We start from the raw sequence: 21,943 nt of genomic DNA on the forward strand, positions 1-21,943 counted from the left end.
GGCCTCATTGGAAAGTGGCATCATGGGACTCAATGTCATCTTAGTGATTTTTATACATATTACTAAAACTTTTACAAGTTACAATAATTTTACAGGTACCCACCCTGCAAACCTTGCCTGGGCTCTGAAACTCAAGTTATGTTCTGCCTTCTCATGCATAAATTGCTAGTAGTAGAGGTTCTGCAGGCAATGAGTAGCCCTATGGGTTAACAACTGTAATTTTGTACTCAGTTCTGTTGAGAATGCAGAAGGAATTGAATCCAACTTACACTCTGAGTTGTGCTGACTACAGGACTAACAGAACTACAAACTTAGCAACTAGTTTAAGCAGACGCAATTCCAAATATACAAAGAGAGCTGTTGAGTACCCTGATAACATTCTTACCCAATGATTTTCATGGTAAAACCGCATTTTAAAAATGGGAGGCCATTTGTTCATATTTGCAACTTACAGGAGACATACTCAGCAACATGACTAAAAAATTTTAAAATGAGACTTGTATTACAAAATAATTCCTTAAACGTTTTTGGCCCAAATGCTGTCAACTAGAGTCAGAGTAGGTATATTGTGACCAAATATAAAAACCATCATAATATCTTCTGATACTGAAATATTTTGGACTTTTTTTAAATAAGACAAGATACTTTACATTTACATATTACAACCATCAGAAATTAAAATTAACTAATCTAGTAATTTGCATTTCACTAGACTGATGAATTTGTTTTATGTTATCATACACTAGCAAAATACATATTCCAAATTTAAACCATCAAATGGAAATGTTTTAATAAAAAGGCTTGTTGAAAAAATTTCAAAAATACTCATTCATATTAGGTTTTCTAATATTAAAACCTAAATATTGTGTCTAATTTACTTAGCTATGTACTTAGGGTAACTAAAGTGTTAATAAAGAAGCTATCAAAGAATGGTGGTGCTTACTCTGAAATATAGAAAACCCAAATATCATCCTTTCAGTGTTGAAAACATTAGCTCTCTATTAAAGATGTGTTTTCAAACTGGTAGTGCAAAACAAATATCCTAAGAATTTAACCAGAGTTTACTTACCTATTAGAATGCTGCAATATACAGTGGTCCTCACATAGATTACCCTTAACATCTGTAAAAAAGAACCAAAACCAATCACTACACTAAGCTAGAAATATGCAAGAACCAATACACTGAAATATATTTCTGCATACGAAGATGGATTTATAGTTCATGAAGAAGGTTCCTACACACTTCAGTGATGAAGAGCAATCTCTGTGCCTCAGTTCTCCCATCTGTAGAACAGGAGTCATATTTTCCTCCTTTGTAAAAGCTGTGGCAGACCCACCCCCAGAAACCTCCCCCAGATGCAAGAAGCTCAGCATCCTTCCCTGCTTCCTGCCCCCACCACTCCTCAACTGCGGGGTGAGGAGTCACCGTACAGGGAGCTGCTCCCCAATCCACCCAACTCCCTTGCATCTGGACCTCCCATACCCAGATACCCCTGCCACGCCTCAGCAGGTACATCCAGAACCCCCCTAGCCCTCCATACCCAAACCCCACCCCATTGAACCTCAACCCCTGCATCTGGAGCCCTCTGCACCCAGACCCCCTGCCTCCAAACCCCCATCCCTGCACCCAGACCGCCCCTACTGAGCTCCTTGCACTCAAACCCCAACTCTGATGTCCCTTCCCCTGCACCACCTTGAGCCCCCACACCACTGACCCCCAACTAGTTGTACCCAGACCCCTGCCCCACCAAGCCCCATTCTCCCAGCAACCAGACCCCACCGCTGAGCCCCAACCAGCTTCACCTGGAAGCCTTTGCAGAGTCCCATTGCCCCTGCACCTGGAACATCCCTCTCCCCACCCCGAGCCTCTGTGCATCCACACCTATACCCCCCACTGAGCTGCCTGCACCCAGATTGTCCCACACAGAACACTCTCACCCCACACCTAGATTCCCCCCACACTTGGATCCTGCCTGGTTGAGCCTGCCTGCCCCACACCTGGTGTGCCTGGAGCAGAGGGGCAGGGCCCCAGGGCATTTCTTGGGCAGATCCAGGCCTTGTGCTATGTCAGGATCGGGTGCAGCCTCACACCGAGTCTATGTCCCAGGGGTGGGGGGCAGTTGGGTGATCTTGCACCTTCAGCAAGCCAGTGGCCTGTGATCCCCACTGCCATGCCAGAGCCTCTGCATTTATTTATTGACAAATAAAACTTGCAGAATTTTAAAATATTGTGCACAGAATTTTTAATTTTTGGTGCAGAATTTCCTCAGGAGTACTACAGTAACTCCCCACTTAACGTCCTCTCGCTTAACATTGTTTCTATCTTACATTCCTGCTCAATTACAGAATGTGCTTCATTTAAAGTTGTGCAATGCTTCACAAAAACGTCCTCTGGCTGCCTGCTTTGTCCACCGCTGACAGCCCTCCTATCAGCTCCTCTACGCCCGCCCCCACAGCGCTTCCCACCCGCCTGCAGACTGCATGGATCAGCACCTTCTCCCTCCTTCCCCCCACCTCCTGCCCACGGCAATCAGCTGGCTTGCAGCAGCCGCCACATAGCCAGGTGGAAAGAATAGGGGGAAAGAACAGGGGGAGCGATCCAAAAAAAAAAAAAAAAAAAAAAAAGAGGCCACCCACTGTGTCGCTTTTACTCACCTGGTGGCGCTCAGGCGGCGGGCCCTCACTCACTCCGGGTGTCTTCGGCCGCACCGAAGGTCCCGCCGAAGACCCAGAGCGCCGCTGAGTGAGTAAAAGCGCCGCAGCGGGTGGCACCTCTTTTTTTTTTGGATCGCTCCTCCTGTTCCCTCAACAGGTGAAAATTTAAAAGGCGCCAAGACATTGACAAGGCACCACCTGTGCTCAATGGGGGAGCGCCGCTGCCCCGCTCCCCCCCAGCTACGCTACTGGCTTGTGGTGTTCAGGATGGAGGGGGGAGGAGCAAGGATGTGGCGTGCCTCCCGCCTCCCTCCCCTGCCTCCTGCCTGCGGAAATCAGCTGGTATGCAGCATTCAGGAGGCAGGGGGAGCCTGCGCACTGTGTCCTTGCTCCTCCCCCCTGTCTCCTGAACACTGCAAGCCAGCTGATTGCTGCGGGCAGGGGAGAGGAGCTAGGACATGGCATGAGAAGTAAATGGGAAAGGGGGGGGGGGGGGGAGAAGGCAGATTAAGGGTGGGGGGTTGGGGGATGAGGTGGAGTGGGCAGGCCAGCCAATGGTTGAGCCCCCTGCCTCTGGTGCTTGCAGAGTAGGGGAAGCTGCCACTGTGCTTCTCCTAGCCTACAGCACCTTCAGCCTCCTTGCCTGCCTCATTGTCTCCTATGCCTGTGGGCTGTGCCTGTGTGGGATAACGTGGGGGCACCTCCCAACTATAGTACTATATGGCAAAAAAAAAAAATTCCCTGGAACCTAACCTCCCCCCATTTACATTCATTTTTATGAGGAAAGTAGATTCGCTTAACATAGTTTCATTTAAAATTGCATTTTTCAGGAATATAACTACAACATTAAGCGAGGAGTTACTGTACTTGTATTCTCACAGCATCTCGCAGCTCCAGTGACAGACCACCACCTCACGGCACTAGCTGATGTACAACACAGAACAAAGAGGCAGCCCTGCAGGCCCAAGGAGTTTACAATCTAAGTATAAAACAAGAGACAACAGACGGATACTACAGGCAGACTAGCAAATGAGTCCAAGAAAACCAGGAGACAACATTGGTCAGCATGAAAGGCAGCTGTCTCAGCACATCAGCAGGGAGTGTTTTCTTACCCAAATAGTTAAATATGCAGTCCTTACTGCGGGCTCAGGTAGACTGGTACAAAGCTTCCTTATAATGCTGACTTTTATTCTCTTCAGTTTACTGGAATAAGCTGTACTGGCACAAGGCACCTCTGTACCCAGATAACTGCATCTACACAAGGAAGTTACCCTGCTTCGACTATATTCGTTTCACACTGATGCCCTCAAAGTAACTGCACAGACCAGCCCTCACACGACCAGGGAAGTCTGTACAACACAGAGCCACGCACCACCCCGCCCCGCCCCGCATCACACAAAACCCGCTTCCCGCCCCCCCTCTCTGGGGCTCTCCACGGCGCGGCCTGGCTCACCCAGGGCGGCAGGCGACAGCCTGAGCGGGGCTCTCACGCCAGCCGCGAGCTCAGCCCCTTGGCAGGGAGGACAGCGGCGAAGGTGGGTACGAGCTGACAGCCCGGCCGCGGCCAGACCCGCCGCTCACCCGCCCGCAGCCGCGGGACGCGCCGCCGGGAGCCGCAGCGCACCCGCGGGCGAGGGCCGGGCTCCGCACAGGGGCGGGTCGCGCCCGGCGGGCTCTGCACGGGAGGGAGGTAGGCGGACCCTGGGCCGAGCTCTGCCACCAGCCACCAGCCCCCTCCCCCGGGCGGGGTTCGGGCAGGCCCGGCCCGGCCCATCCCCCCGTTACAGGGATTGGCCCCGTTCCCACGCGACCCCCCGCCCGGCCTCTCCACAACCCCCGCGGGGGGAGGGGCGGGTACCTGGCTTGTACCAGCGCGTGAAGTACCGCTCCGTCACCCCCGGCGCCACCGCCATGCCCGCTCCGACCTGGCGGCGGGCGCCTCCCCCTCCAGTCACGGGGTCACCGCGAGCCAATCAGCGCGCGAGTCCCTTCCTGGATTGCGTCCAGGCGGCGGCGGCGGCGGGAGGGGCTCCTGCCCCTAGGCGGGAAGAGCCGCCCCTCGCTCGGCGCCCCTGAGACACGTGCGATGGGCGGTGACCTGCCAGCACGTGGCTTCTCACCCGCAGCCGCGAGAACGGCTCGCGCTCCCCGCTGGGCGGTTACGCGCGTGCTCCGAGCTCATTCCCGCCCGGCCGGCGGCGCGTAACCGGCCTGAGCGGTTAAACAGCGCGCCACGAGGGGCCTGAGCGGAAATCCCTGTCGGCTGCAACGTCCTCCATGAATCGGGGCCTGGGGAGAGACCCTCTCAGAACAGGCGCCCCAGGGATAGCCTCCCGTGCACGTGCGTGTTCCGCACAGACACGCCCAGCCCCTGTGCACACTGGGTGCGTGTCACGCACAGTCCCACACAAGGGCTGGGTGTGTGTCATGCTAATGCACAGTCACACACCACACGCACACACTGGGTGCGTGTCACGCACAGTCACATGCGCCAGTATGTGGAGGGCCCTACCAAATTCATGGCCATGAAAAACGCATCATAGAGTCAGGGCTGGATTAAGGTTATCAGGGGTCTAAGGTTAACGGGAGGGAAGGGCCTAAGTATGAATTACATATTGCAAAAAAAAAATAATGAAGTCATCAAACATTTCTCTAGATACATATTTACATATTATTTATTTATGTAAAATTAACAAGTGTATTCTAATCTTGCTACACTCCGTCCTTCAAACAGATACTTCTGAGTAAGAGGTAGCATGAAGGATGCTACGCTGCCCTTCTCTTAGGCAGAGGTGAAAGTAAGCCAGAAGCTGGAGCCCCGGGCCCTTTAAATCGCTGCCTGAGCCCAGGGTAGAGGTGGTGGCCCGGAGCTCCAGTGGCTATTTAAAGAGCCGGAGCCCCAGGCCCTTTAAATCACTGCTGGAGCTGTGGGGAAGTGGTGATGGCAGGGAGCCCTGGGCCATTTAAATCGCTGCCTGGCCGCGCTGAAGGGCTGGCTACAGGAGTCTAGCCACAGCCCCGCCCCTTCTGCCCGAGGCTCCACCCCCCACCTTGCTCAGAACCTCGGCTGCCATGTGTCCCTTAAGTTATTTTCACCCCTGCTCTTAGGCCTCCTTCTTCCTAGGTAGTGGAGTGCTAGTCATACATATGCTGGGTACATGTGAAGTTGCACACAGCACACGCACTATGTTCATGTAATGTACAGTCCCACACAGCGTACACACACTGGGTTCATGTCACATAGAGTCACACACCGTACACGCACTATGCTGTCACACATAATGTACACACTACAAACAGTGTATAGACTACACAGCATGTACACACTCAACTACACATAGCGTACATACACAATACAGACTGTACGCTACACACAGCATATACACACTGTACACATACAAATATACAGTAAATACAAATACAGTGTGCACACCAGACACAGCATATACATCCAAAATGTAACACTGTACAATGTGTGTGTGTGTGTGCAATGAAGGAGTACTGCAGAAAAGGACCGGGGGTTATAGTAGATCACAAACTAACCGTGTCAGCAATGTAACACTGTTGCAAAAAAAAGTGAACATCACTATGGGATATATTAGCAAGACTGTTGCAAGCAAGACACGAGAAGTAATTCTTCCACTTTGCTCAGCACTGATAAGGCCTCAGCGAATACTGTGTGCAGTTCTGGGCACCACTCTGTGGAAAGGATGTGGACAAATTGGAGAAAGTCCAGAAGAGAGGAACAGAATCATTAAAGCTCTAGAAAACATGACCTGTGGGAAAAGATTGACAAAACTTGGGGGGGTTTTTTAGTCTGGAGACAAGAAAACAGACAGGGGACATGATAGCAGTCTTTAAATACATAAAAAGTTGTTATAAAGAGAAGGGTGATAAATTGTTCTTACCCACTGGGGACAGGATAAAAAGTAATAGCTTTAAATTGAAGCAAGGGAGATTTAGGTTAAATATTAGGAAAAATGTCCTAATTGTAAGGATTTTTAAGCACTGGAACACATTACCTAGGGAGGTTGTGGAATCTCCATTATTGGAGATTTTTTTAGAACAGGTTGGACAAACATTTGTCAGGAATTCTCTAGGTAATACTTAGTCCTGTGTGTCAGTGTAGGGACTGGACTAGATGACCTATTGAGGTCCCTTACAGATCTATATTTCTGTGAGTCTAGAATGTAAGCGCAATGTATGCACTGTTCACACAGTGTACACACTATTCCCACTCACAGGATATGCACACAATGTGCACACTATACACTCAATGTACACAGAATGTACATTCATATGCAGTGTACACAGAGCAAATACAATCCCTCCAGAGATATTTACAGTAACCTGTTAACCTGGATTGGTTCCCCCTGGCGCCCCCAATGCTGTCAGCTCCAAGTTGCTCCAGTTCCTACCTTCTGTTTGCACTATTATGTGATGAATGAAACAATAATAATTGTGTGGCCATCTAGACAGGGGTGACCATGCTCAGCGATCAGTAACCTGGGATCATGAGGCAGCCCTGCCTGCTTGACCTCTTTGAACAGTCACAGACCAAGTGGCCCATGGGGTGAGGTGGATATGATGCTCTTTGTAACATGTCATTGATGTGTCACAAAACCTGACTGGAAAAGTGAATTCAGACCAGCCTGTACATAGGCATTGTCATGTGAATATGGCCCGCTGATTGGCTCTAAGCAAAAGGGAGCACACAGTGAGAAGTGCTGCATTTTATTGTGTTGGTGCCCACTGCAAGGGTGGACGTCATGTTTTCACTCCTCCCTGATAAGGGAAGGGGAATAGCCTGTCCATGAGACTCATAGACCTTATTCACATCTGACGAACTTAAAAACACCATTGAGGACACTTGCAGTCACTAGTCTTTTTTTTCCCCCCTGCTACACCTTTATCGTGTTAACTTGACATATCTTCTATCTCACAGATTTTATTATGTAATCCTACAGGCCTTAGATGCATTATCTTTTATAATTAGCTGATAGTAGGGCCTCTGCTTTGTTTTTCTCCACACGGTCTCCTTAGGTACAGTCTTCTTATCATCTGAAATGGGAAGGGGTATTTGGCTGAGTAAATTTGCTGAAGGAAAATTGGTCAGTTGCATGATTTGTGGTACAACAGAACCACTAACCCAGGAACCTATCCTTGCAACAAAGTCCATTGCCAACTGTGTCCACATATCTATTCTGGGGACACCATCATAGGGCCTAATCACATCAGCCACACTATCAGAAGCTCGTTCACCTGCACATCTACCAATGTGATGTATGCCATCATGTGCCAGCAATGCCCCGCTGCCATGTACATTGGCCAAACTGGACAGTCTCTTCGTAAAAGAATAAATGGACACAAATCAGACGTCAAGAATTATAACATTCAAACATCAGTCGGAGAACACTTCAATCTCTCTGGTCACGTGATTACAGACCTAAAAGTGGCAATTCTTCAACAAAAAAACTTCAAAAACAGTCTCCAACGAGAGACTGCTGAATTGGAATTAATTTGCAAACTGGACACAATTAACTTAGGCTTGAATAAAGACTGGGAGTGGATGGGGTCATTACACAAAGCAAAACTATTCCCCCCCCCCCCCCCGCCCACTGTTCCTCAGACATTCTTGTCAACTGCTGGAAATGGCCCACATTGATTATCACTACAAAAGGTTCCCCCCCACCCCAGCTTTCCTGCTGGTAATAGCTCACCTTACCTGATCACTCTCATTTCATGTTCATGAACACCCATTTTTTCATGTTCTCTATGTATATAAGTCTCCCCACTGTATTTTCCACTGAATGCATCCGATGAAGTGAGCTGTAGCTCACGAAAGCTTATGCTCAAATAAATTTGTTAGTCTCTAAGGTGCCACAAGTACTCCTTTTCTTAAAGCTTATACTGTATTCAGTAGATGCTGAAAAAAGATTACATGAAGAAGAGCAGAGGAGAGGAAATGTATGACTAGAACAGCCTTCTAAATACCTTTGGATACTTCCCATACACAGGTCTCAGGGTATAGGCCTAGACGCTAACATAACCAATCATGCGTATTTCTGTATCCAGATAGACAACTTTTCAACATTTACTTCTTGTTTGGTACATCTTCTGAAAAATATAGTTAGTTTTTGTCACACGATTGCTCATCTGAAACAGAGGCATGCTGTACAGTTGTCAAATTAGGTCAGTTGGAATAAGAGTAAATTCAGAATATTATGTATGAGATTTTAAATGGCTTGGGGAAATATGGAGTGAATATTTCACCTTAAATGGAGTTAGTTTTAAGATTACTTAAAAACTAATCCCAGAATGAAGATTCTCTCTCTCTCCAAATGAGTGAAACCTAGCAAATATACATACTAGTTGGGCAAAACATGACCTTGTGACCTTTTGGCTATCTAGCATTCCTCCAACTGCAGCAATTACTGAACACAATGAACCTGATTCTCCATTGACTTCAGTAAAGTGTCTCCCAATTTGCACATCTGAGTAAGGGGTAAAATCAGGTCCAATAAGATTTTTTTAACATTAAATGTAAGTGTTTCTGAAGCTTCTCAAAGTAGTGTAATCCTAATTTTCAGTTTTAAAAGAAAATTATATAATAAACTGTCTTTTTGCCCAAATCCCCCCTGCAAAAAAAGTCTGTGGTAATAAATGAATTAAATTTCACTATCTCGAATGCACAGCAAAACCTAAATTCAGCTGACATGGTGGTTTTGACCAAGGAAATAGAGCCATGCTTAGAGCTATCAGAACAAAAAGATGTTCGCTCATCTGAATGGATTTTGACATGGTGAAGATGTTTCACATGCCACAGACAGGTTATAGTACACAGACAGGTCTGCACGGGCTGGTGTACTTCAGCCTCTGGATCACAAGTCAGTTGACCTGTCTAGGATGACATCTGTCAGGAATGCCCTTGACTGCTGCTACCAATCCTCCTTCACACTGGGGCACAACTACTTAATTTTCATCTTAGTCTGTCACATTTACTGCCATGATTAGCACATGATATCACAGAATATAACTAGTCAAGCTTGAAGTAAAGCAGACAGAAACCAACAATAAGAATAGGAAAGCAAGAAAATAGTGGCGAAGTAGTTACACACACAGAAGTGCATAGCAGGAATCTTAAAGACCAGAGGTTGCTTAGAATCCAGTTGATGGCCTGACATTCTAGAATCTGTTTCATTTGTGATCCAGATGTATAGGAGTATTCCCCCAGACTTCATAGCAAACGTGTTGGCTGAGGGTGAGGTGAAGATTTTCAGGATCCTAAAAAATGTTAGTGGTGTGTTCCTCTAAAATTTTGGAGAGGCGTGGTCAAGCATTGCTGTTTCATCAGGCTGATTAATTGAAAACAAAATATGATGGTCCAAACATAGGCATTTTTTTTTCTATTTCAGAGAATACCTACTCTATTTTTATGCCAACTTGTGTCCTTTATAAAAGCCCCTTGAAGGTCATGCCACCACCACACTTCAACCTAAACAAACACAATTCAGATAATTCTTTTCGCTTTGCCTTCTGCTCATTTTTATTAGCAATTCTATATAACAGGTTTATGGGTCAAGATGACCTGTCACCTTTTATCTACTTTGGCTCAGCAAGGGTCTATAAAAAGGTAACACCAAAGTTACGGTTCTTAATACAACAAAGAAAACTTCATCACAATACAACTTCTTGAAGAAAGCAGTTGAATTTTAGAGACAAAAGGAAAACAAACTCTGCATTGGGAAGGAATATTGAAGTGAAAGGAAAAGAGAGACACAGAATATACAAAAGCAGTGTGTCTTTCAGAAGAGAGAAGAAAAGAAAAAAAAATAAAACAGCAAATGAATTGGATTCTGGAAAGAGGACATCAAACTTGCTGTGATATGTTCATGTTCCAAATCTTTTACTGAAATTTTCATTGCTTGTCTGAAATGAGTCATATACATCCAAGCTGCAGGACAGATTGAAAAGAAAAAATGGAGGCGGAAGGAAAAGCCGATTTGCATTTATATCTATTTTTAAGGTCAATAGAAAACTCTCTACTAAAAATTAAACTGTTGAAACAGAAGGATGGTCAACAATTTCAGGATACTGTTTTGATTTTTTTCCCCTTACATTTTAAAGAAGTCCCTTTGGGGATGGGAAAATTTCTGCTAAAGCAAGTATTCATACAATTTTCCATTAAATACAAATGTAACTGAAATGAAGTGAAATGTAACTGAAACTGTGTGTGGTTTTTGGAGGGGGGTGAGGGGGTGAGAGAACCTGGATTTGTGCAGGAAATGGCCCACCTTGATTATCATACACATTGTGAAGAGAGTGGTCACTTTGGATGGGCTGTTACCAGCAGGAGAGTGAGTTTGTGGGGGGGGGGGGGGGGGGGCGGAGGGTGAGAAAACCTGGATTTGTGCTGGAAATGGCCCAACTTGATGATCACTTTAGATAAGCTATTACCAGCAGGAGAGTGGGGTGGGAGGAGGTATTGTTTCATGGTCTCTGTGTATATAATGTCTTCTGCAGTTTCCACAGTATGCATCCGATGAAGTGAGCTGTAGTTCACGAAAGCTCATGCTCAAATAAATTGGTTAGTCTCTAAGGTGCCACAAGTACTCCTTTTCTTTTTGCGAATACAGACTAACACGGCTGTTAGTCTGAAAACTGAAATGAAGGCCTCTTGTGGTCTTGTCTTCACTAAGAAAAAAGTTGTTGTTTTTTACTATTTGCTAGCTAACACATGGAAACTAACATGTGGTAAAATTGTAGCATGGGCAAGACAGTTTGTAGTTTTCACATGTCAGGTGGTCAAGGTAAACTCTAAGCTCACCCTACCTGTTTACCTCAACCGGCTAACATGTGAAAACTACACACTGCTTTGTCCATGCTACAGTTTTGGTAAAATTCTAATGTTACCATGTTAGCTAATGCTTTGAGTTTTTCCTAATGTGGATGTGCTTTCTGTATTCAAATGCAGCAGCTGTTTAGCAGCTGTTCTGATGCTGAGAACACAGTTCAAGTGAGGAAGTAGGAAAAAAAAATTATCCAGCTGAAGTTGCATGGGAATTGTAGGTACACAAAATTCATTCACACACACACAGAGGTTCTGCAAGGTTGTTATCGTAGTTACCAGCCTTAGAGTTGCTCGTGCCAAGGCACTGGCCAGGTGGCCTGGACACAAGGAGGGAGAAGGGCCTTGTCAGATGCACATCTGATGCTCCTGGAAGTTGATTTGCAGAATCAGACCCCAAAGTTCTCAGTTTCTAGAGTCCATTTTTATAGGAATTTATTCCTATGCCAGTCTATGGGAATTGCTTCATCATGCTGTTGCTGAATCAATCAGCAGATGGCACATTCCTGACGGCTCCGTGCTGCCAGATGTTATCTTGTTCTTCGGGTCTCCCATTCTTGAGGCTGTTAGATGGATTCCAGTCTGCCATCCGGGGGTCCTCTGGTTGTTTCCACTTGACGCCTTCTTCGGCCGATAGACAACGGATTCTTAGGCTGACACTTCCCTGATCATTCATTTATTATCCACACCAAGCATCCATTACATACATCCTCTATCTCTATTTTAATCACAATTGTTAACAAAGCGAGATTAATACAACAAAAGGGCAGAGAGTCTCTGTGTGCTGTTTCTGTTGTTACAAAGTGTTGCTTTGAGTCTGTCTCTGTGAGTAGTTGTTGTTACAAAGTATTGCTTTGAGAACAGACTCTGTCTTAGGATGTACTAACGCAATTAGCAGCTTGCAAGTTTCACACGGAGAGGGAGAGAAACAGTAAAAACAAGAGACCAAAAACCAAGAGACCTCTTAATTAGTAATACCCTGGAATTTAAACTATGGGGAATCAAACTAATTTGTGATTTTAATACAGAACTTCTTAATATGATCCAACAAACTAACAATAGGAATATTAACAATGTTAATATGTTACTACATAGGCAGGCTCCTACATTTCTGCCTCAGAGAATGAGATCAATTAACCATCAACAGCAACTTTAACGTTATTACTACACAGTCAGGCTGCTACATTTGTGCCAGAGAATGAGATCAATTAACTCAGGCAGGCTGCCACATTTCTGCTTCTAGCCTGCTTCATGCATAATAAAGAGCCCTACCCTTCCACACCAGTGAGCTGCAGTCGGAAGAGAGATGGACAGAGTCACTCTCTCCCTTGATAGTTGGCACGTGCATATGCCCAGCCCTGCTCCCCCACCCCCAACGGTGATCAATCATGCATGCACACACACCTAGCCCCCTCCCCCATCTATGAGGCTGCTCCAGGCACACTGGAACAGCCGCACTGTCTGGGCTGCCAGCGAAGAGGCGTGTGTCCCCTGGCAGATTTTTTGTGTGTTTTTCTGTGCAGGGGGCACACAAAAATGCAGGCCATAGGAATTCTAAATCTGTCAGGAGTAATTTGTGTGAGAAATGGAGTCCTTATCTGCATCTGTTGCATTCCTTGTGCTTTAAGTTTAAGAGCCTGTGGAGAGGGCAAAGGGGATCCCCTTCCTGCCTTTGAAACAGTACTTTTCTCAGGCAGAGTGGGGGCCCACGGTCTGCAAACCAGACAGGTCAGAAGCCATTACACTGCTACCAGAGACAGACAGGGCTTTATGGAAATAGCAGTCTTGAACAACAGCCCTTCCCTGCATGCCCAGACCTGCTTCAGGGTGGGAGAGGGGTTGTGCACCTCATACAGAGCACTATGAAAGAACTCTGTTTAGAAAAAAGAGCCCTGTTTTGAGAAAACCTGCAGCAAACATTCTCTCACACTGGGAGGACAAAAGGAAGAATTTAAACCCTGATTTTTATACCACTTGCATTGAAGTTACAAATAAGCAACTTATTAATTTGCTTCTGTCTGGGGACCAGAGCCTTGTTTGCAGTGCAGTGCTCTGACTGATAGTTCTCTGATTCAATGCTGTCTTGGGAACTATGGCATCAGCCGCATGGCAGACCTCGACCATGAGACCTATACTGTTGACAAGAACTTCAAAGTGGTGAACAACTTTCTATGGCCCTTCAAGTTATCTTCTCCTTGTGGTGGAATGAAGAAGAAAACTGCCCACTTTGTGGAAGGTGGAGATGCTGAACATAGGGAAGACCAGATTAACTGGCTCATAAGGAGAAGGAATTAATGGTGACATGCTCCAGACTTTCCTACTCCGTCCTTTTGTTAAAAGAATAAATACATTAAAAAGGACTGAACTGGCTGTGGGGAATCCTTGCTTTTGAACAAATCCTGCCTCTGTCAGGGGCCACTGGTCTTGAATCCTGGTCCCCAATAACCTTAAGAGCTAGGCAGACCTAACCTCCCACCCAGTGACCTTCTAACAGCTACTAGAATAGCAGTTGAATGCTAGAAGAGGACTGTAGTGCTGGGATTTGATTAGTGCAACTCCTGATTGGTCCCCAGCCTCTATGTAACCCAAGTACAGGAACAGGAAGTTGTCTATGCAGCTGGGGTCTCCCTGATTTGGAGTGTTTCCTGTGATACCTGCTCCTACTTTCTGCTGCTGATCTCCTGGTAATCTGACCCTGGCTGCCTCCTGACACCTGATTCTCAGTTTGCCCTCTGGCCCATCTCAGACTCTGACCTCCTGGTATTGCACCCAGCCTGACCCCCACCACTTGGTTAAACTGCTCACATCCTGGTTGTGACAACCTCTGGCTGAATTACGGCTTCACACAGGTATAAGACCTGGCATGCCAGGCCAGTCTGACTCTGCTCTGACAGAGGCAGAGCACAGCTTGCCTTTTGAAGCTCCTGAATAGCTGCCTTATAAATATATCACAACTTGGACTTGGCTCAATGCTTACAGGGCTTCTCTGTCATTGGACTGAGGAAAGAGGAAGCCAATTAAAGAGGGTCACCCAAAGGATTAAAGCCCCAATACTGTGGTAATTTCTCAGCTGAGGAGAGAGAGAGCAGAGCTAAAAGTGAAATGAAGTCACTACTGCACAAAAATGAATAAGAATTAAAATTATAAAACAAAGTAGTCAGGAAAAAATGAGCCACCAACCCTGCTGCCAGAGGCAGAATTTCTAGAAGCCTGATATGAGGGGCAGTGCTTAGTTTTGGAACCCCCAGCAATAGTACTGGACCTCCACCATACTCCATAGGTGAGAGGATTTGCCATTCATAAAGAGTAAGGGGGGAAGCTGTGCATCAGAATATAGAGCTGTCCTAAGAAAAATGAAACAGCAGCTTTATGACAAATATGAAATTTCCCCATTTGTGGCAGTTATATGTCAACTCTGTTACTTTCAAAGTAAGATTGTCAACTAAAGCATGTAGTTGCTGATGGAAAAATACATGTCTCATTTAGCATACATAATTACTGCAGTGGTGCACTTAGATCAGGTATTCCATATGTATGACTTTGGATCAAATAAATAAAGGGTAGAATTAGCAGTAGTCCTAAAATGACCCTGTTTAATTTTCCACTTAGTGAGGCTGAATGTGAAGTAATTTTAACTAAAGTTGCAATGATACTTGCTTTTTGTGCAACCCACTCATCAACCGTGGGAGATCTGCTTGTATGTGCCTCTGACTTAGTAGCCCCAGTTCACACCACATAAGTAAAAATATAGTTAAGGTCAGGCCCTGGAATGCTTTTGACATTGTTCCAAATCATAATCATAAACAGTAGAAAAAATTGCAGCCATCTGCATAAAGTTGCTCTTCTCATGGTAACTTTTGAGTGTGTTTTTATGATATTTATATTATACTGCAGTCCAGTGCTACAAAATACCTCAGTATGGAACACCTTACTATATACAATCATATACAAAAAAGCTACACATCATTTAGGCTGCAAAAGCAAGCACTCAAAAGGTAGGAAAAGCCAGACTTATAGTTGCCTGTACAACTTTCATTTTGCCTGTTTTCAAATCCATCCTCTACCTTGAATGAGGCAAGGGTCCTGTGGAATAAATAGTATATGATCATGTAATTAAAGATTGTATCATAATGCAAACACATAAAGAAGCTGAATGTGAACCAGTTACATTTATCAGTCATCGGAGATAGTCAGAAAGACTTGGACAAAGAAACTGCTCTGGATGACTAGGATCCTATATGGGAAAGGGCAACAGAACCAACTCATTCTCCTGGGCAGCCTCAATTGTCCTGTGTGTCTGGCAGACTCCCAAACCTGGTCCTCCCTCTCTCCTGACGGGGTCTTGGCCCAGTTAACATATTGCTCCATTGTTTCTAGAATGCAAAGCTTCTTGGTGCCCGAGACTATTTTTCCTTGGCCCCAGAGAGCATGCAGTAGGGCCCATCCACAAGAATGCTCCTGCCATGACTGCTCCAGTTTTTGGGCTGTTCAGTCTCGGCATCAATATGTAGCCCTGGTGTTGCCCCTAACCCCCTTTCTGTCCACACACAAAAACCTCTAACCCAGGCTTGAGGGCGCTTTAAACCAGAGCTGGAAGGCATAGCTGATGGTATTGGCTTGAGCCTAGGTTTTGGTTCAGCCCAGGCTGGCAACCCACTGACTTTGCAGTGAGAATGCAGGCTAATCAAGCACCTGTGCTCTTAGTCCTCCAATCCTATCTCATAATTACCCACCTAAACTATACTCTGTCTAAATCTTCCCTTGGTTTGCATTGCATTTTAACCCCATGTTTGCCTTCTCCATTTCTGCTGCACTGTCACAGCATATAGGACACAGATTTTATCCAAGAAATGCTTCTCCCCTGCTTCAGTTGGCCAGAAGCTAACACCAGCTGGCAAAGCTATGGTGTGATAGCAGCATGACCTATAATTTGAGGAAATGTACACAAAATAATATTTTTTATGTGCACTGGGAAGGAAGGAAGCAGAGAGGCAGAGATGTCAGTTGGGTGCTCTATGACTCACATTGTGATTTGCAAACTGAATTCCTTAATGACATTCTCAGTAAAAGTTCTTGCTGTTTTCTTTCTTCTTCTGAACTGTCTACATTAATGAGCAACACCGTTTGGAAGTTTAAATCAGGTATTGTTAGCATGTCACTGTCACAGACAGCAGCTCCATACTACCTGAAAGTGAGAGCACATTAAGAATGAATTCAGAGACAATCAGTTTAATGCACCACTTAGAACCATGGGATAGCCCAACAGAAAACCATCTCCTCATACAGGCTAGTACAGCAGCATTGTGGACCCAGTTACACATGTCTGGCACAGATAATACTTTGCAGTGGGAATGTGCTGCCCTTGTTGGTTAGCCCAGGCTGACTCCACAGTGAAGACATGCTCAATAATGAGTAGTAATCATTAGTCTGGTGGCTCTCTTTCCTCTGCAGGTGAGGGGGCTGAAAATTGTCTGCTAAGTAGGTGTGGCCTCCTCAACCCTCTTTGCTGTAGTTGAGCACACGAATCACATTTTGGCTAGAGATCAAAATATGGAATTAATAGATTCTGACAGTCATGTTTTCATATTATTTTATCCCCTCCCTTTGTCTTTGTATTCTTGATCCCTTTTTAATCAGGACCCCTCCTTATTTTTTCCTCTCAGAGTCCTCCCTTCCTCCCTCCTACGTCCATAAAGCTCCTTCCTTCCAAGTAAGAGTAGGAATCCATCCTCTGCAGCCTCATAAATAGTTTCACACTGTTATTATTCAACAGAAATTCTAGGTTTAGAACTTTGTATTTTTGTTGAGTCTTCTATCCAAGTATCTCAAAGCGTCACCACGAATGAATTAAAGGTAACATCCTATACAGATGAGAAAAGTAGGCACGGCAAAGAGTATGTGATCTCCCTAACTTCACTAAGGAAGTTTGTGGCACAGAGTGGATTAGAACCCCAATCTCTTGACTCTGATCTACTACAAACCACGAAGTTGGTCAATGTGCACTAGGAACTTTTAGTGTACTGTAGATTAAACTGTTCGTCTAGACAAATCCTAAAAAACATGGCACGTCCTGATTTTATTAGAATGAAATCACCCATGAACTTTAAATGGAACACTGAATTAAGCTTTGCAACAAAGTGGAATTTATTGATTCTATCAACTCTATGCAGAATGGAACTTGTGTTTTAAACAGAGGGCTACAGATAACTCAGTCAATTGTTACAAAGAATACACAAGTTACAGAAATAGTGCTGCATTTAATTAATCTAAAACAACACCATCACCTAGAGTAGTTTATTCTAATGAGGCCCTTTCTGTTTAGTTTCCCAAGCACTTCCAGAGGATCATAGGCAACTCTTTTTGGATTTCTGAAGTAGCTACAAAATTTTATAGAAATTATTGTAAAATATCACCTCCTTAATGGATAAAATTGTTGCCTAAATCTTCCTGTGAAACATTAAGGTATACTGAAATCAAGCATTGGGCATGGAATCTAAGCTGTACCTCTTAGGATGCTCAGCCCCAGAGATGTGGGTGATAAAGTGGCTGTACCATATTTGTGCTTCTTGAAGTCTGGAGGCAACTGCAAAGGACTAGAGTTGTCCCCAGTCCAAGCTAGAGCAGCACAATAATCTATTTTGCTTTTCTCTTTTTCATGTGGTTAGTTCTCCTCCGCCTTCATAAACCAAAATAACTTTTTGAGACCTCAGGTCCATAGAACAGAGGGACCTCGTCAGTACACTTAGGTTAAAAGAAAAGTCCCTCTCATCAGGAATAATGGCTTCTTCCTCATACCCATGGAGGCATTCTGCGCCAAAAAATTCTGCAAAATTCTGCAAATTTTGTCAAAATAACACTACATAATCATGCCAGTTTCAATTATTTTGGTAATGTATTCAAAATACCTGTCAGCAAGTATGTCTGTAACAATACAGACACACACACAAATTCCCCCAGGAGTAGAGAGTTAAAGAAACCCCTATGACAACCCCGTTCCTGTTTCTCTACCCCCTTCCCCCCACCCCACAACCCATCCAGGGGCCAGACACTCACAATCCCTCCCCCCTCAGAGCCCCCTTGTGGCCCCTCCCAGCCAATACACCCAAACCCGCTCCTCCCCAGAGCCCAACCACGGGGGGGCTCCCCTTCCCAAGACACTCATCCTCCTCTTCCCCAGAGCGCAGGGATCCAGAGGGAGAAACAGCCTGATGCTGGCTCTCAGGCTTGCATGAAGTTTCCTGTGCACTGCCCTCTCCTTTCCTTGGGGCATTCTGGGAACTGCAGCGGCCAGGAATCCTCTAGCTCCCTCCTGCTCCCCCTCCCCCCAGCAGTGTCTTCTATGTACGAGCTGGGCTCTTCCGAGTCCAGTGGCCCCTAGTGCTGGCTAACAGCACTGCAGCCCATTTCTGTGGGGGAAAGGAAGTTTTCTGCATGTACGTTAATCTCTGCAAAATCCTGCATTGCGCAGTGGTGCAGAATTCCCCCAGGAGGATTCCTCATCAGCATATTAAGACTAAAGTTAGAGAAAAGTAATTGGTTACAGTAGTCTATATCCTTCAAATGATGCATCATCAATAGACACTGTAGATATTTTTTTCCTTCTTAAGGTCCTCTGGTAGAATATTGATCATTTCAATGGCAACGATAGACTGATCTACTTCAGATGCTCTGAGTTAAGTTATTTAGCAGGTCTAAACTATATCAGAATAGTGGTCAATTTTCAGACTACTTTGAGAATGAAAATACTATATCGTTTATTATTTGGCACTCAGGAGCAAGTTCACCAAAGGCCCTGCCTGCAGCTGAACTGTTAAGTTCTGCCACATGGGTGGAGCAGGTCAGTATTTGAGGAGTCAAGAGAGGATCCACACATCCTGTGGAGCACAGAGCTCTATAAAGGTTCCCTGCCCGCAGCTGCTGAAGATGATTAGAGGGATTCACCAACTATACACCAAAGGTAGGCAGGGGCAGCACACAACCCTAATAGAGGATACTTCAGCTCTCAGGTTGATGTTTTTATTAAACATTGATATTGTGGTTGCACCTAACACCATAAACTGATTTGTCCCCATTATGCTAGGTGCTGTACAAACATCAGTCCCTCCCCAAAGAGCTTACAGACTAAAATGTAAGACGGACATAGAGAGGACGAACAAGCAAGCTGGGGTGGTGGGTAACAAATCTCAGTCATTTAGCAGCAGTGATCACAACTTACCACACATCTAGTCATCCGGTTGTAGTGGTCAGTGTGCATTAAGGCAGAGGTGGGTTCTGAGGAGGGTCTCTAAAGGAGGACAGGGTGGTGGCCTTACTGATTTTGATTGGGAACTTTTCCCATTTGTGAGGTGGGCAGGCCTGGGAGAAATGCAAATGCACTTGTCAGCAACTTCAGCAATGGAGACTGGCATCTTTGTTAGAATGAAGGCAGGAATTAATCTTGTAATAAGACAGTAGGTAGGGTAGGGCAACATTGCAGAGGGCTTTGAAAGTAAGGACAAGAAGTTTGAGTTTAATGCAGTGGAAGAAGGGGAGACCAGACAGGGACTTAAAGAGGAGGGAGATGTAGTCAGAGCAATGACCAAAGAACAGTGGCCATATTTTGTGTGAGCTAGAAAGGGGCACAGTTGGCAGGCATAAAATCCAGAGCAGAGTCAGGGCAAGAGATGATCAGGACTGGGACAGGAGTCTTGGCTGTGCAGAGATAGGTTAGATCTTAGAAAAGCTGTGCGGAAAGAAGTGGTAAGATATAGACACAGAGAGGATGTGTGGTTCAAAGCAGAGGGCTGAGTCGAAGATAAAGCTAAGATTATGTGTAGGCCCAGGACTTAACTCACCCTCATACTAAACTATCCTTAGGTGAAACTCAGGGATTTCACCACTAAAATTACGAGAAATGCTCAGCTGCTGCTAAGACACACCCACGTCAGGAATGCTCCGAACAAGAGTTATAACACCAAGGGTTGTAAAATAGTGACACCCGGGTGCTGGGAAGTTTAGGGAGGAAACAGAGAGGCACAACAAATGGTAAAATAGAAAATATAAACTCTGACCAGCAAATGTATGCTGACCAGCTGCACAAAGGAGGTCGTAAATAAATTACAATGTGGGCATGAGAGATAAAATGTAAAAAAGATTTGAGCAGGGAGAAGGAAACATAGATGCCAATGCATAATTGGTTAAATTTTGTTACCTAGGGGTATCAAATAACGTGATGGGTTTAATGAAATTAAAGGAGGTAGCCAGTTTTACCCATCTAATGTAAATGAAAAACAGTGCTCTTTGGGAACCATCTCCAGACTGCAGTTCAACATCAAGCTGCTGGAACTCTGATCCCTCTGCATGACCACAATATGCAGAGGCATTGCTGGAAACCTCAGATGAGTGGGTCCTGACTGACCATCAGGTGAAGTTCATCTGTATATTGGGAGTGGTGAGCATAAGAGATTTGCTTGGCATATGTATTCTGTGTGTGTTGCTAATAAATAGATGTTTAGAGCACAGCTGTGTAAGGCTCTTTCATTACGAAAAGGTGCTGCAGACCCAAAGAGCCCCATGAGAATGGGTGGGTGTTTTACACCCTGAGCCCTCGGTAGGGAAAGGGTGGGGGTGCCTAAATTAACCAGGTCATGTCTTGAGCCTTCAGTAGGATATAGGTGGGATGCTCTAGACTTTTTGTTGGTGACAATGAGCTCATGTAACAGGGTGGTTAATGGTGATATTTGGTTGATTCTCTACTGTGATAGAGAAAGAGGAGGGCTCTGAAGAGACAATTTAAGAGCTTGGTGTTGGAGATGTTACGTTTCAGTTGATGGCTGGACATCCACAAGACGGCAACAGGGATAGGCCACAATTTGAGTCTGGAGGGTGAGAGAACAGATGGGCAATTAAGGGATCAGATGTGTTAATGTAAAATTGATGTCCCCAAGGATGCGTATGGGAGACTGTCAGGAGAGGAAGAGAGCAAGCCAGGAGTCAAAAATCAGAGGAAAGTGAACATTGAAGGCATAGACAGCACTCTCACCATATTCCTTTTGGATAAGATTCAGGGTGGAGGTGTTAGGAGGACTTTATAAGAGAAAAGGACTGCTGCAACAGCACTGGATGGAAGAGCTAGAGGTGGTAAAATATGAGAGAGGTCACAGATGGCTGTAGCACCATGGAGCGGTTTTGCTACTGCCATGGAGTTTAAGGGAACAATTCCTCCCTCCACCTAAAACCCCTCAGGATCTTCTCTTGCTACCCTAACTAGTTGGTTTTGGTGTAGGACAAGATTTCCCCCTTAAAAAGTGCACAGATTTAATGAAATTGCGTAAGTGTAAAAAGAATCAAGGATATTGTGAAGCTGCCTCAATATGCTCAATCTAAGGGGTTCAAATTCGGGCTGTCAATTGCAGTTAACTCAAGCGATTAATTTTTTTGAGTTAATCAGTTTTAATTGCA

General features: G+C 45.3%; 1 protein-coding gene across 6 annotated transcripts in view; it reads right to left on the reverse strand.

The window, feature by feature from the left end:
- The window catches only part of ABITRAM (actin binding transcription modulator), a 33,649-nt gene extending 28,895 nt beyond the window's left edge, over positions 1–4,754 (reverse strand). For 2 of the 6 annotated variants that reach the window (XM_074945106.1, XM_074945105.1), the window contains exons 1-2: positions 4,514–4,748; positions 1,070–1,121 (exon numbers count right to left, since the gene is read on the reverse strand). In XM_074945106.1, the coding sequence (XP_074801207.1) occupies positions 1,070–1,121; positions 4,514–4,568 (107 nt within the window). In that variant the 5' untranslated portion in view covers positions 4,569–4,748. Of the gene's footprint in view, positions 1–1,069; positions 1,122–3,522; positions 3,635–4,108; positions 4,242–4,513 lie in introns of those variants that run through there. The other 4 variants (XM_074945108.1, XM_074945110.1, XM_074945107.1 and 1 more) reach the window with 4 other exon arrangements.
- Between the last annotated feature and the right edge of the window lie 17,189 nt (positions 4,755–21,943).

Source organism: Natator depressus, chromosome 2, assembly GCF_965152275.1.
Source record: "Natator depressus isolate rNatDep1 chromosome 2, rNatDep2.hap1, whole genome shotgun sequence".
Taxonomy (NCBI): domain Eukaryota; kingdom Metazoa; phylum Chordata; order Testudines; family Cheloniidae; genus Natator; species Natator depressus.